At 40.3% G+C, this 13,069-nt stretch overlaps 1 protein-coding gene across 1 annotated transcript; it reads left to right on the top strand.

Moving 5' to 3' along the window:
- Positions 1-10,969, top strand: LOC121854343 (protein SGT1 homolog). Its single transcript, XM_042348950.1, has 4 exons — positions 1-57; positions 9,376-9,423; positions 9,599-9,819; positions 10,328-10,969. The coding sequence occupies exons 1-4, from the start codon at positions 46-48 to the stop codon at positions 10,821-10,823; spliced, it is 777 nt and encodes a 258-aa protein (XP_042204884.1). The 5' UTR covers positions 1-45; the 3' UTR covers positions 10,824-10,969.
- The last annotated feature ends 2,100 nt before the right edge of the window (positions 10,970-13,069 follow it).

The following is a 13,069-nucleotide window of genomic DNA, read 5'->3' as shown; positions in this document are numbered from 1 at the left end:
TTCCTCGAGACCTGTGTGACAATACTTCTCCAAGACAGCAACATCATGAAGCTCCTGGTGGGTGTCGCTGTGTGGTGCTCTCTGCCACCCTGTGTTCGTGTGTTAGTAGTGTCGCGTGGTGGAAACTTATAGTGTATGTACAGTATTTCTTGTAAAGTCGGTGATAAGGCTAGAAATTTTCATAATAGTTATGTGAAAAATATGTTCCATTAACCCACAAGGCTTCCTTATCTACGGAACTGGACATTTTGACATCTTAGTTGCCGTGACAGTGTTCACCTTTCTACCCCGGCACTCTGCTGGTGCCAAGATAACTCCTTAGATTATGCATATATGCACATACTGCATACTAATTACCAGCACCTTACGAAGAGATCATTATAGCTGAATGATTCGCAGCAGCTCTTTTACTTGTATGTCATCGCCTTGACTCACAGTAATACCTTCGCAAAGAAAACGAGATCCAGTCACAAAGATGTCCTCTACCTGGAGATGAAAGACAACATCTTGTTATGGTGATATTTTTGCCAATTTAACCTCATTTTGACGATCATTTTAGTGCACCCGAAGTGAGTCAGTTATGTGTTCTCATCTCCAGGTTTTGGGAAACTAATATTAACGTAAGAGCCTTTAAGTCAAAAGCTTGTGGTATAACAATTAAATTCCGGATTTTTTTCTATATTTTACATCAAACATTCAAGTATTCCTTTAAGCGAAATGGCATCTATGGACATAACAACCACTATTACCCTAGTGGTGGACATTTCTTGGGGCTGTCAGGTTGGTTTAATTCTATACTTGTAAAGTTGACGGGTGGTCCATCCCACTAAGATCCCATTGATCCATCACGCTAATGGTTCCTTGGGACTGATCCATCACGCTAATGATCCCTTGGGACTAATCCATCACGCTAATGGTCCCTTGGGACTGATCCATCACGCTAATGATCCCTTGGGACTAATCCATCACGCTAATGGTCCCTTGGGACTGATCCATCACGCTAATGATCCCTTGGGACTAATCCATCACGCTAATGGTCCCTTGGGACTAATCCATCACGCTAATGGTCCCTTGGGACTAATCCATCACGCTAATGGTCCCTTGGGACTAATCCATCACGCTAGTGATCCACTGGGACTGATTTGTCGTGTTAAAGGGCTCTTCCTATGTCGTTTTTTCTATACATTTATACCTTTTCTTTATCAAGTCCTTCATCTACTTCTTTCACCTTATAAGTTTTATCCCATCTCTCTCTCTCTCTCTTCTGGAATCCTACAGTCCTTATGATTTTCATTAACATTCCTCAAATAATTTCCCTTTATTAATATTGTAACTAATATCCCTTCTTTTATTTTGTATTTATTAAAGCCTTGGTGAGGTGAAGTTCGATAAGCTTAGATTAGGTTAAGTTCCAGTCTTCATTATTTACTTGAACATTTAACACATCTCTCAGTTTTCTTCGTTAACATTAACTCTCTTAAACATCACTATTCTAGTTTGTTACTTATTTCCTCCAATTTATCCTCATCTTTCTTTAATATTCTCTCCATACTTCACTAATTATTGTAACACTACCTTCTCCTTTTTTATTCTACATCTATAATCATCCTTTACTTCATTTTCCCAACTTTTATTTCCTCTTCTTTCACACACTGCTCTCACTCATCCACCACGTGTTCTCCATTCACCACTGTTTACTGGTACATTAACCTCCATGTATTCTGAATGTATCATTATTTTTGTATCTTTATTACAAAAGATATTCTCCTCCCCCTCCCACACACACGCACACACATTTTAAAGCAACCTCCACAACTCTTCGATATTTTGAACGAACATTTCAACACTCTTCTCCCTCTCTCTCAGTTCATTGTGGATATAATCTATTGTTACTAAACTGACCTCCATTACAGGGTCAACTTTTCACCTCTTTGGGCTTGCCTTACTTGACCACTATGAAATAAACACCGTGAGCGGGTGGAGAGGGGGGAAGGGAGAGGAGAAAGGGAGTGTAATCACCTCTAATCATGCCGTTGCCATGACTAATGTTAATCTCCGCTTTTTAAATAAGTCCTACCATAAAGTTCAGTCTTTCTTTGTACATCCAGTGTAATTGTGAGACAAAGGAGCGTGATAATTATACACCTTCACATATAATACAGACTCCCAGCAACATTATCAACCAGTAATTATGTGCGGTGTCGCGTTCTGCTGTGTCAGAACTATACATTAACTGAACAATACGTGGAAATAAATATATCAGTTGTAAGGTCAAATTCTGTTTGTTTGTTTTTGTTTTTTTAAGTAACATTGTAGGGATGGTCGCAACAGATTGTTCTGTAACACAGGGATAAGTTTTTTTATTTGTACTGCTAGAACTCCCTGGAAATTAAAGTATTTATGGTAAAACATACGGTTTCATTTGTCAGTCTTTTTTTACAATAAGTAATGCCAGTAGAAGCGGCGGTCGAGTGGATACAGCGCTCGCCTCCTGTTCCAGGGGTCAGTGGTTCGGTTCCTTAAGTTTATAACTTGGGGAACTGAATGCAGTCGAGTGCAACACCGGCCATGCTGCCTCCTTGTGTACCCGGAGGCTTAGTATACAGTGTGCTGTATCCACACTGTCCTTAGTATAATAAACAATATATATAAGAATGTTACTTTATGAGGAAACTCGAACACCATCAGTCAATTCATCGTTATATTACTCAAGGAAAACAAAGACTTCTCAAAGTTGTGTAAAATAAGGGAGAGAGAATAATTCAAAATGAAATAAAGGTAGGAAAGTAAGAGAGACAGAGAAAATAATCCAAAACAAAATTAATATTCACTAATAATCCCCAAGGTCGAAAAAATCTTACGACATAAAACTGGACTCTGTTCCAATCGCAGAAGTTGGTTACGAATCATTTTTTGTGAGCACCAATCGCACTGCAAGAAAACTCGTATCTTCACATTCCAATCTTTACAACTATGAATTAACCTTGGTAATAATCGTAAGAAAATCATATCCAATCATTCAAATTTCGTTTCATTTTTAGCACCAATCGGTAAAATCATTCGATACAAACATCAATTCTAATCACTTCACTTGCTCTTCAACCTTGGCACTAATCGCAACGTTAAATTAATATAATTTCACCTTAACTGCTAACCTCAAGACTGCTTCATAATGTGTTATTTCGTTGTAATTGACTCATAACTCCCATAAAATGTATTATTATCCGAGAACTCCACACATGTTGAAATCTGGCCTTGCTTATACGGTAGGCAGCGTCCTTGTGTATGTGTGTACGTTTGTGCATGTGGTGAATACGTTTGAGTCTGTGTGTACGTTTGCGTGTGTCCAACTCCGTAACTCAAAGTCGTTCAGGTTCCCAGTCTACCATGACCGCACGACGGGTGAATGTTCGCCAGGCGTTGGCTCATTACGATTTTTTTTTTTGCCTGGTGGCAGTTAACGCCAGACGCTGCAGAGTTCTCGCGTGTGTATGGACTTCCGTCTTTCACGTCGCCTCCTGTTTCTAAATGACCCTGAGACCAGATCCATATTGGTTAGTAAGGTGACGTTCCCCTATACAACTGGAGGTGCAAGAGTGCACTTCTCCGACTCACTTCAGCAACGAAACGTTCCTTAAAATGGCGTCGACAGTACACTGAGGCTATATAGGGGATAAATTTAACGTAGGGAGAATCTAGGTCGTGACGTCTTGTATCGAAAACAGAGAAAAAAATCTTGTGAGAGACAATGCTGGGGGCGGGGAGGGTCTTGCACCGTTAGGATACTTACGCAGGACGTGCTCTTGTCTTCATTTGTTATGTGTGTTTGAGTATCTCTGTATTTGCTCATATGGGTGTTAGTGGGTATTTGTGCACACAGCCCGCAGTCGGATATCTACGTGCCCCTGTGAATGCATGTGTGTATATATTTTAGTATTTTGTTTGCATATGTATGTATGCACGACTAACTGTATACCCGTCACGATGTTCGTGTGTACAGGTGTGTACAACAATTCACGCACACACACACACAAACTATAATCAGCGAATTTACAACACAATTTCACTTTATATCAGAAGTTGTGCAGTATATAATGTTTCTGTCAGATTCTTCATCATCACCACACCTCCCTCTTCCACATGACTGTTGCATCATACCCTCCTCCTCCGCCTGATGAGCTAAACTCTCCCCCTCTCTCCTCCTTTCCCTCTCACTTCTCCACGGTTGCAGGGAGAGGAGAGGAGAGAACCCCACTAACAAGCTTCTCTCCACCCCTTCTCCTCCTCCATCGTTACAGTAACTGGAGAAGGGGGATTAGGAGAATAACCACTAATCTCCCCACATCCTTGACCCTCTCCTCACCTTCCATCCCCCCTACACACACCTTGACTCATCCCTGACATTTAAGCTCTGCCATCTTCACTAGTTTTTCTTCAACATGCTGCTGCCGCTGCCGCTGCTGTTCATCCTCCATCCAGCTTCTACACCAACAATGAACGCCCTACATCTTCCTAACCACTTCAAGATATTAAGTTGTTTGTCTATCATTTATAAGTTTTTTCTATCTACGCACAGTACATTTACATTGGTTGTATACCTGCACAGTCTATGTCCATGAAGAACTATTTGTAAACTTATATTATGACGATTTACATAATAAATATCTATTTATCTAGCAATATTTGTAGTTAAAACAAGCGAGGTAATACCAAAACGGCTCTCATGAGGATTAAGAACAGCAGCTTATTTCACCTAAAGATTAAACACCCAAATGATAACCTGACCAAACCCTGATTTAGCGTTAGGGTGTTAAGTCACTAGATGAAATAAGCGGGGTCCTAATCTTCATAAGATCCATGGAAACACTTGGACGTGTGTGTGTGTGTGCACGCTTTATATCAAATTACTCTGGTATATATAATTGTGTTGGGACATGGACTTGTGTGAGTGTGTGAAGGTGTTAGTACGTGTAGCTGTTCTTCCCAGAGGCACTTTTTAAATACTTTAGATCCGTCTAAACCCATTCGAATCCGCTTAGATCAGCTTGAATCCGCCTAAATCTGCTTGAATTAATTTATATCCGCCTAAATCCATCTAAATCCGTCTACATCGTCAAAATCTAAATTGGGTTCAAAATTACCCGCCCACTGTACCCATGAGAACGATTCCACCTCGAGGTAACTCCAAAATTAGAGGGATGGTGGCGACTTCCTCTTATTCTACACCACTTCCTTCTCCTCCTTCTCTACCTCTTTTAGAACTTGATCATATTCATCTTTTTTCGTCTTCCTTTTCCACCTCCACACCTATATCCTTTTTCTCTTTTATTTCTCCTTATCATCCACCATCACCTCCTCCTCCTCCCCATCCACTACCTACTCCTTCTCTTCATCTACCTCCTCCTTTTCATCCACCACCACCTCCTCATCCGTCATCCCCTCGGTGGGTCGTTCTCAAGGACACACCAGCCATTCTTCCTCCTTGTCTTCTGTATAGTTTCCATGACTCAATCTCTCCCCCCCTCTCAGTGGGTTGGCGAGCCGCTGAAGGTCTGATAGGAAGTTGTGATCGTATCTAAGTGGGTTATGATCCTCTGTTAGTCCATTTTCTTTCAAGCTTAAGGATAGGTTAGGTTAACGTTAGGTTAGGCTAGCGTTAGGGTGGTTAATGCTTAGGTGGAAATAAGTTGGGGTGGAGATTCTTCAGGTGATGCAATCTGAGTCAGTGTACCTTCGTATACCTATCGGAGAAAGAAGATTAGTGGATGAAAGAAACAAGGAAGAAGAGGAAAAACAGGAAGAGTTTAATATCATTCTGAAATACTTTAAGAGTGTTAACCTGCAGAGCCTTGAGTGGGTTTATCAGATCGAGTTATTTATGTTATTCGGGAGGTTTAATGACCATTTTCTTTCTTTGTCTCCCAGATCCCCTGAAACTCCACTCACGCAACACAACAATTTACGCTGATTACTACCATTATGTATAAGAAGGAGGCGAAGAGACGCTACCACTGACTTACTAAACCTGTTTTGTTCCCGCGATTATTATTCTCTGTTTTTTGTGTCTCTCTCAGTACCGTTTAGTTCCCATGATTATTGGTGTATGTGTCCGTATCTGTATTTGGTTCTGTGTGTGTCTGTTTTTCTCTAAGTGTCTTCTTGTGTGTTCCTCTTCCCCATTTCCACTCCCACATAGTGTGTGTCTGGGCGCGTTTTTCTTTCTATCTTTGTCTCCTCTTTTCCGTTCTCTTTGTCTTTCTGTTTGTCTTTCCACTCCCCATCGTCTCGCTCGATTAAGCCAAATTACTTCAACATAACCCTTGCATTTCCAACACACACACACACACACACACACACACACACACACACACACACAATATTTGGCGTTAGCAATGATCAACTCTCATGCCACACAAAAAAGTAAAATCAAAGAAATAGTCATAAGTTGTGATGGCGCTACCTGGAGATTTAGGTTAGATGGAATTATTTTATGCAAGGTTAAGCTAGGTTAAGTTACCTGTTAGTTAGGTTAAAATTGGGCTGGTTAATCATAAGGTGAAATAAACAGGGGACCATTCTGCCAGACATACAAGTAGTTAGTTAATTAATTCTCCCGCTGGTGTTGTGGGTCGCCTGAAGGAGCAGGTGTTGAGCAATTTATAGTGTTATGACCCGCCAGTCTGGTTATGTCCCATCCTCTCCTTCTTCCCCTTCTTTTCCTCTCTCTTTTCACACCGATTCTCGCTTACTATTCTTCCACATTTATTACCTGACTTGTTTTTCTGAATATTTGGGATCTTTTTGTGTCCTATGTCTCCTCTAATCCTTCCACAGTGATTCTCAGTTCCACCTTCCACCTCGGCTCTGTCCTCCAATCAGTAAAGTTCACAGACGTATACCTGGTCAGACTGGCTTTCCCTGCCGGTACATCCAGAGGTGATGACACTCGCTATCCTTGGCCAGGTCCTGATCCACCTACCTGGTCCTCTAAGTAGATGATTGAATGTTCTGTCCAGTATCAGTCACTGTGATCCAGTTTGCCAGGACATGATGCATTATATTTATCTAGAGATGAATATTTGGATCCAAGAGGAGCCAGAATTTGATCTACGTGCCTTGATCTATACACTCACGCTACATATTCTCCCAGTACTGTAAATTTTAGATCCAGGGAGCCAGAACTTGATCCAGACTCCTAAAATATCAAGCTACCTGGATTTATTTATGGATCCAGCTGGTCTGAGCTCATCCAAATATGTAAATTTTTAACACAGATACATTGTTATCCAGCAGCGGTTTGTTCTTGATTCATATGCCTGGAACTTTATGTAACTGGTTTTGATATTCACCCAGGCCTCAGATCTGTGCCTCAGCTGGTGTCTGGTTCTCTTTCCAGCTTTCAGATCCACAAGTTCCACTTGATAGAGCCGCTCTTACCAGAACTTGTCTTCTCTATTAGAGTATTATGGTATGTGGGTGGTGGAGAGGTGGTGCTCTGCCTTCCTTGTACAATCTTCCTTCCTTATAGCTTCCTTGTTTGTATCTTCCTTCCGTATAACTTCCTTTCTTTGTATTTTCTTCTTCGCATCTTCCTTCTTCGTATCTTTCTTCTACGTATCTGTCTTCCTTCTTCTTATCTTCCTTTCTTTTATTTACCTTGTACCTTCCTTCCTTGTTTGTATCTTCTCTATCTTTCTTCATGAATGGTGAGGATATGACCTTCCTCAACGGATCCTCCAAACCCTCCCAAGGTTCTTCGGTCTGGTTCACCTGACTAGGAATTACGACTGCAGGAGGAGGAAAAGGGGCGGACAGAAGGTAATTAGAGAGCATCATGATAAAAGGGTAAAAATGGAAAGGAGAAGGAGGGGACGGAAAGAAGAGACGGACACACGGACAGAAGGTGATAAACGGGTAAAGATGAAAAGGAGGGGGGCGGGAACGGAAGAGAAGGAGGAAGAGACGGACAGACGGTGATTAGTAAGCATTACTAAAGACAATATACACTCAACAAAAACATCTCGAACACCTGGACATGATGGATGTGAGAATGAGCAGAATGGGGCGTCACCTCGGAATGGTTTCAAATTCTTCGTTTAATTTTTCAGATTGCATAGTGCTTATAACGTCCGAGAAGTTTTTGGTGAGAGTGTACATACACAGTAGAAGTATACTATGTACTCAAACACTACAGGCATACAAACAAAAGTAAACAGTAAGCTGATTTGACCAAGTGGGAGGGAAGTAGGGAGGTAAGGAGAGTGGGAGTGAGATACTCAGGCTGGTTGGATTTACCCTTTGAGTGAAAAGGAAAGGAGGAAGATAATAGAAAAGGAGGGAAGTGAGGTACGGTATGATAAGGAGGAGTGGGGAGTGGCAGATGGAAGGGGAGAGGTAAACGAAGATAAAAATTAAGAAAAAAACAGAGGAGGGGGGGAATTGAAGGGAGGGCCAGAAGGAAAAGTGAAGAACTATATTAGAAGATTTTGTTTCTTAAGCAAATTCATTGTTAAAACTCATATTTGAATTCAGCTAAAACAACTTGTGTAGCTTGGACATTCTTCCAGTGTTTATATATTAACAAAATCATTAACAACTAAGCTATCAAAGAGAGAGGGAGACATACAGAAAGAGATGGAACTCCGAGCCTCCAAAGATATGTGGCTAGAGAACCAAGGGAGATTCTCACCCTCGTAGAACCAAAGACTCCCAGCATTGTTATGAAGACCAGGAGGAATGTAGCCAAGGAAAGTATCCTGGGTAAAGACAGCTACCATGACCTACTTATTGTGGTGATGACTATGGCACTCGTTTGTGTCAAAAGAACGTGATGCAAATAGTTAAGAAAGGCAATATGACTAGAATGTTTGGTCAAGTGAGAGAGAGAGCGAGAGACAGTGGAGGAAGAACAAAGGACAGTGAAAGTTAAGGGACCAGAGCCTTGGATTCTCAAAGTTTTGTACATTGTAATATAAATTATCCCCCTCAGCTGGCTGTACAAAAACTGATAGATATAATAGAGTCTCGGAGCAACTTTGAAACCATTTTACCCGTTACCTCTCTGTTTTAGTTTACTTGAACCACAAGTCAGGAAGAAAATTTAATGTACGAATCTTTGAGGATCAGGTCTATGGGCAGTGATAAAATGCCGAATTTCATCACTATTAATGGTGGATCTCGATACTTCCACTGATTAAATCTTGTCAGTTGTGGAGATGGTGACGGAGGTCCTGGTGGTGATGAGGGGTGGTGGCATTCATCGGGTCGTGGTTTATACACAATAAGAGATAATATAAGTTTCACACGCAATCATTTCTTACATAAAAATTTATAAACACCATATCAACATTCATCATTCTCTTTCATCTTCCGCAGTTGGTGTTCTCAGCGCTGATAGTGGTGGCAGCGGCACAGTTCAATCAGGTGAGTGTGGCCACGACCTGTTCTCTTACTGAGAGTGGAAGAAGAATCCTAAGGAAGGGAGGAAGTCATGACAAAGGGGAAAAAGAACAAAGGGGGAAAAGGATAAATGTCAGGGAGTAGGAAAGTAAGATAAAGAGATAGAGAACCTAACCACCTACCCTGCACCCTCCACCAGGCAAGGTTCCCCTCCAGCCGCCGTGCCGCCTTTCTCCGCTTCGATGATGACTTTGATGACTACCTCGACGATGACCATGACTCTTTGGAGGACCTGTACGAAGACCTCTACGACGACGATGCTGATGATCGCGCCGAGGCCCGTGCAGCGCTGACCCGCCTGAGAGCCTCTGGAGCAGTCACAGGCAACACCTTCAGGAACAACAGATTTATCAATAACAGGTATAACAGAACACTAATACTCCCACCATATAGAGGAGCATCACTGCTGGCAGAAGGCGAGCAAACGTTCTGCCGACGTATCATCCATAGGCTTTTAACTTTAATTTTTCTGCATGCTGCCATAGAGGTTTGTTGGCATACGTCTGGCATAGGTTTCATGAGCGCCCAGTACGCCCATTGCATTATTCTATAATTTGTGAGAAAATGTTTAACACAGGTTTATTTATGTTATTTATATCCAACACTGACTTGAAGTTAAATCAATAAACAACAAACTATAAGAAATCACAACTCACCTGTAATGCAGTTTGATACATGTGCCAATTAGCTTCTTAGTCGATATATTTCAAAGTTCAGCATTTTATGTGTTATATTTCTCATTATAAATTTCGAAATTATGCATTATTGAATCAATTAAATATTTATAATACCAAAGTGATTACCTTCGGGTATTCTTAGCGAGTCATTCATTGTGAGTGGTGTAACATCCTTAGCTTTTTGCTTCCAGGAGAAACAACAGATTCAGATCAACAGGCTCCACCAACAATGGCTTCGTCAACAGGTTCCCCAGCACCAATCGTTTCAGCACCTCTAGACCCACCATCGCTCCTCACAGTTTTTTCACTCCAACACCTAACCCAACCCCAAGCCCTTTTAGGAGCTCCACTTCTAACAACCGCTTCGGTAGCTCCACCACCAACCGCTTCGGTAGCTCCACCAACAACCGCTTCGGTAGCTCCACCAACAACCGCTTCGGAGGCCCCAACAACAATGCTTTCGTCCAACCACTGTCCAACAGTATCACCGCCAACAACCCCTTCACCACCAAGACCACCATCACCCCCAAGTTCAACAGCATCTCCAGCAACAGGAAGACATCCTCAGCCTCATCCCTCAAGACCCTACCTTCAGGACTCAATTGGCCTGGGGGTAATGGCTACTTCTTCAGTATGAGCACTCACGGAGCCGAACCTGTCACATACTTCATCCGTTACGACGACTAAGACACTCCAAGGCAGTTCGGACGCGTCAAGAATTTGTTCGACGACAAGGACACAACCAGAGAGTCCTCAACCTGTCACTTTCATCCACTAGGTTAACAAGAATCCAGTCAAGGGATTCCGGCACTACACTTTTTTTTTTTGTACAATAAGGAAATACAAGAATCAGCCATGATGATTAGGATTGCAGTAGAGTTCCAGATCATCAAATTAATTTATCTGGCTTATCTGAATTTTCTGACAATAACGATATTACGGAAATGTCTTGATTTTTTAAGGCGGGTGGAGTAGTGACGGGTGACACTTGATTCCTAAGTTCATGGTCTGTCCAGGTGGTGTTCTGGGTCCTGAGTGAAGATTTCTGATATTAACTTATATCCTTATAACTAAGATTCGAAATACTGTACGTGTATGATTATTCGTATATATATATATATATATATATATATATATATATATATATATATATATATATATATATATATATATATATATATATATATATATATATATATATATATATATATATATATATATATATATATATATATATATATATATATATATATATATATATATATATATATATATATATATATATATATATATATATATATATATAGATCTGTTATGTATTATGTATGCTGGCATATGTCTTGAAAGTCTGATATATACATAAATATATGCAGATAAAAATATTCAGTATTACTATTTTGATAATCTGACTGACTCTTTCATGTTACACTTACAGAAATAAAACATTTTAAATTATAACAAATTGGTATTTTTCCTAATCGTAGATCCTAATTTATCACTGTCAGCCCAAGTACAGCAGAGTCTCTCCTCGACTTACGACAGGGTTCCGTCCCAACGACCAGGTCGTAAGTCGAAAAGGCGAAAATAATACATAAAAATTCTAAAATGGGTGTCTCTTTTTCTTCTCAGCACTACGAGAACTCTCACTTTTACACTTGCCAGCCATTTTAAAGGGAATTACAAACGAAAATTTTGTCAGTACTGTACAACCTACACAGCGCGATCACTAACGTCGGTACTAGAAAATACGTAATTTGAAAAATATTTTATACGACCTCGGCAGTCGTATGTTTGGGTTGTCGTATGTCGAGTAGGTTGTAAGTCGAGGAGTACCTGACTATTCTTAATCGAATTGAGTTGGTGAATAACATATTTTAGTTTTAAACAATAATATATACAGTACAGGGGGTATAGAATGAATAATAGCAGCACCAATGTATGGATGAACAAATACAGTATAGTGTATCGTGCTACCATCAAACCTACAACAATACATTAAATAGAATACAACATTGATATAAAGATGCATGTCTAAGCATTCGTGATGGGCTGTGACGTCCCCATATCTGATGGTTGGCAACCACAGTCCTCAATTTTATATATATATATATATATATATATATATATATATATATATATATATATATATATATATATATATATATATATATATATATATATATATATATATATATATATATATATATATATATATTTTACTTTGATTATGCAGTCAGGGCAATACCAGCAACAGCCTTCATGCTTTACCACATTAAGTATCGTCCTAAACGCTGAATTGCCCAGACCCGCACAATATACATCCGACGTCGCCCTGCAGTAATTGCACACCAACAGACTTCCTGGTGACACTTTAGCCACTGATTTCCTACGCCTCATGGCTGTCGCTGTTGGGGAGGTGGGGGTGGGGGGTGCAGACTCTGTACGAATCTGCTCAGCCTAAAGCCCAGTTTACACTGTGATATAAGGTAATTCTAATTGTTGACTTAATAATAAAAATATTAATCTTTATTATTACTATGATAATTGCTTCTAAACTGAGCCTTTCTCAGGGGTTGCTGTGGATTTAGTTGGTCCCCTATTTCCTGTATCATCTGAAGGTCACAGGTACAGTACTAAGATCTTAATGCTGATAGATTTTGCCACAGGATTTCCAAATGCTTTGCCCTTGGAGAGATAATTGAATCTGTTGATGAAGTATTTATTCTTATTGTTTTCAGGGTTGGCATTTCAAAGGAGATTCTTTCTAACAGTCACACAGGTCATGTCTCAGTGAATGAGAAAACTTCACAACTCCTAAGAGTTAAGCCACTGTTCAGCACACCCTATCATCTCAGTGGTAGTGGTAGAGTTGAAAGACTTCATTCCATTTTTAATCTCTTGGATACTAAGGGTTCCCTCTGTGCTGAATAAAA

The sequence above is a fragment of the Homarus americanus genome, unplaced genomic scaffold, assembly GCF_018991925.1.
Source record: "Homarus americanus isolate GMGI-L3 unplaced genomic scaffold, GMGI_Hamer_2.0 scaffold54443, whole genome shotgun sequence".
Lineage (NCBI taxonomy): Eukaryota > Metazoa > Arthropoda > Malacostraca > Decapoda > Nephropidae > Homarus > Homarus americanus.
This window is presented reverse-complemented; position numbering and strand designations above follow the sequence as displayed.